We start from the raw sequence: 2,919 nt of genomic DNA, 5'->3' as shown, positions 1-2,919 counted from the left end.
GTCCCCCACCATAAGGACCTCCCCTGAGGGAGGGGTCCCCCTCAGTACCTTGGGGTCCCTTCTGCCCCCCCAAAAAGGGACCTCCGTCACCCCTCTGTGCCCTACAGGAATCGGGGCATCCCATCATCCTCATCCCAGGTCCCTCCTGCCCCCAGCCCACATCTTTTGGGGGGGTGTCAAGCCACAGGGGGGGTCTCAGACCCCTTGTAGGGCTGGGGAGAGGGGGCAGGAGATGCCACATGGGGGTCACCGACCCCTTCCAGGGCTGGCCCCCCGAAGATCAGCCGTATGGGGGTCCCAGACCCCTGGAGCAGCTCCTGGGGACGATGGCACATGGAGGGGGGGCACTCAGCTCCTGTTGGGGGAGGTCCTGGGGGCCCATGGGGTGCCATAGCGGGGGGGGCACCCTGCAGGGGGATTGGGGTGCCCTATTGTGGGGAACCCCCCCCGTGTAGGAGCTGAGGGGAGGGGGGGGGCAGAACCCTCCCTTGCAGCAGGGAGCCAGGGGACACGGGCAGAGCCACCCCCGTCCCCTTGGGGTGCAGCCCCCTCCCAATTGGGGTTCAGAGGGGGGGGTCTGGCTGTGCCCCCGCCACCTCCTTACCGGGCCCCCCCACATCCTGTGGCCGGAAAACAACCAAAAACCCACCAGCACCAGGAACTGGGGGGGCCCATCTGGGACAGGGTAGCCCGGTGGGATGCTGGGGGGGTGGGACACAGAAGAGGGGGGGTCCCCATGTCCCGGTGGGGGTCCCCGTTGGCTCAAGCTGTCTCTTTTCCCGCAGAGAGAGGGGGGGGTCTGGCTGTGCCCCCGCCACCTCCTTACCGGGCCCCCCCACATCCTGTGGCCGGAAAACAACCAAAAACCCACCAGCACCAGGAACTGGGGGGGCCCATCTGGGACAGGGTAGCCCGGTGGGATGCTGGGGGGGTGGGACACAGAAGAGGGGGGGTCCCCATGTCCCGTTGGGGGTCCCCATTGGCTCAAGCAGTCTCTTTTCCTGCAGAACATCCTCCGTCGAGCCCCGATTCTCCGGTGGAGCCCGAAGCGACGCCAGCGGAACCGGTACCGGTGACACCCCGCAAACACCACCGGGGCCGTTTCTCCTGCGGGGGCCGCGAGGAGAGACCTCCCAAATCCTCCCCGGATCCCAGCGAACTGGCCCCCGCCGCCGGCGTTGACCCCCCCCAGGGGGAGGACGATTTGGAACCGGCGGAGGAAGCCGAAGCCGTGAACGGTTCCGGGGAACTGGGGGGTGCCGGTAGGAGCCCCGGTACCGGTAGGAACCCTGGTCCCGGTGCCTATTTGCAGAGTTTGGAGCGGAGCAGCCGGCACTGGGTGCTCTCGGGGGTGAGTGGTGGGGCCAGTCCCTTTCAATATCTTCATCAATTGCCCGGGTGAAGGGATGGGATGTCCCCTCAGCACCTTGGGTGGTGACACCCAAGTGGGAGGTGTGGGTGACACACCAGAAGGAGGTGCCACCATCCAGCGAGACCTGGAGAGTTGGGTGGAGAGGAACCTGATGAAGTCCCACCAAGGAACTTCATAGTGTGCTGCCCCTGGGGAGGAAACACCCCACAAACCAGTAGAAGTTGGGGAGAACTTCATAGGGTGCTGCCCCTGGGGAGGAGTCACCCCACAAACCAGTAGAGGTTGGAGGGTGACCTGCTGGGGAGCAGCTCTGAGGACACAGACCTGGGAGTCGTGGGGGACAACGGGGGGACCATGAGCCACCAACGTGTCTTTGTGGCCAAGAAGGTTGATGTTCTCCTGGGGGGCATCAGGAAGAGCGTGGAGAACCTTGAGGTTCTGCTCTGCCCTGGGGAGGCCCCATCTGGAGCACTGGGACCAGTTGTGGGCTCCCCAGTTGCAGAAGGACAGGGAACTGGTGGAGAGGGTCCAGCCAAGGGCTACGAAGATGATGAGGGGAGGAGAGCATCTCTGTGAGGAGGAAGGGCTGAGGGACTTGGGGCTTTGGAGTCTGGAGAAGAGAAGGCTGAGGGGGGATCTCCTGGCTGGGGGGTGTCAGGAGGACGGGGCCAGGCTTTTTCCAGTGGTGCCCAGTGACAGGACAAGAGGGAATGGGCACAAACTGGGACAGGAGAAGGTCCATCTCAACACGAGGAGGAACTTCTCCATTTTGAGGGTGGCAGAGCCCTGGGAGAGGCTGCCCAGAGAGGTGGGGTGGTCTCCTTCTCTGGAGATATTCCAACCCCACCTGGATGGGACCTGCTCTGGGTGCCCCTGCTCTGGGTGGGGGTTGGAGGAGACGATCTCCAGAAGGTCCCTTCCCACCCCAAACCATCCTGGGATTCTCTGAAGGGACCTGGATGGGAGGAACCAGGTGGTGGAACCCAAACGGCCCCCGGCGCTGCCGGCAGCGAAGGTGAAATCTGGTACAACCCCATCCCTGAAGATGAGGACCCCCAAGTTCCAGGCAGCTCCAGGAAAACGGGGGGCGGAGGCAACGGTGACGGCGCTGGGGAGTCACCCCCAAAGATGGGGAAGGACGAGCCCCCCCGGAGCGGTTTGGGGACACCGGAAGGTTCTGGACCCCGCGGTGGCACGGCCCCGGCGGCGTTGCCCACGGCTGGACGAGGAGAGGAGGCAGGAACTGGCAGGAGCCAGGCTTGTGGTGAGGCTGTGGGTCAGTGGTGGCCCCCCCCCCAGGTCCCCCGCAGCCCTTGTCACCCTGTCACCCCCCTCCCAGGGGTGTCCCCTGGACCCCAGGGGCCTGTCTCTGTCCCCAGCACCCGGTGGCTTTTGTCCTTTCTCTGTCCCTCGTGAGGTTTCCTGGACCCTGTGGGTCCCCAGATCCGATGGTCCCTGTCCCCAGTGTCCCCCAGAACCCCCAGTCCCTGTCCCCAGTGTCCCCTGGACCCCATGATCCCTGTCCCCAGTGCCCCCAGACCCCCCAG

At 65.2% G+C, this 2,919-nt stretch overlaps 1 protein-coding gene across 1 annotated transcript in view; it reads left to right on the top strand.

Annotated features, from left to right (window-relative positions):
• Nucleotides 1-2,919, top strand: part of LOC106898582 (rho GTPase-activating protein SYDE1-like) — a 6,566-nt gene that overhangs the window by 946 nt on the left and 2,701 nt on the right. The window contains exons 2-3 of the mRNA XM_014959891.1: nucleotides 1,008-1,351; nucleotides 2,324-2,636. Of these exons, the coding sequence (XP_014815377.1) occupies nucleotides 1,008-1,351; nucleotides 2,324-2,636 (657 nt within the window). The remainder of the gene's footprint in view (nucleotides 1-1,007; nucleotides 1,352-2,323; nucleotides 2,637-2,919) is intronic.

This window comes from Calidris pugnax, unplaced genomic scaffold, assembly GCF_001431845.1.
Source record: "Calidris pugnax isolate Ruff unplaced genomic scaffold, ASM143184v1 scaffold539, whole genome shotgun sequence".
Classification (NCBI taxonomy): Eukaryota; Metazoa; Chordata; class Aves; order Charadriiformes; family Scolopacidae; genus Calidris; species Calidris pugnax.
The sequence above is the reverse complement of the archived record's forward strand: the minus strand, read 5'-3'. Positions and strand labels throughout refer to the sequence as shown.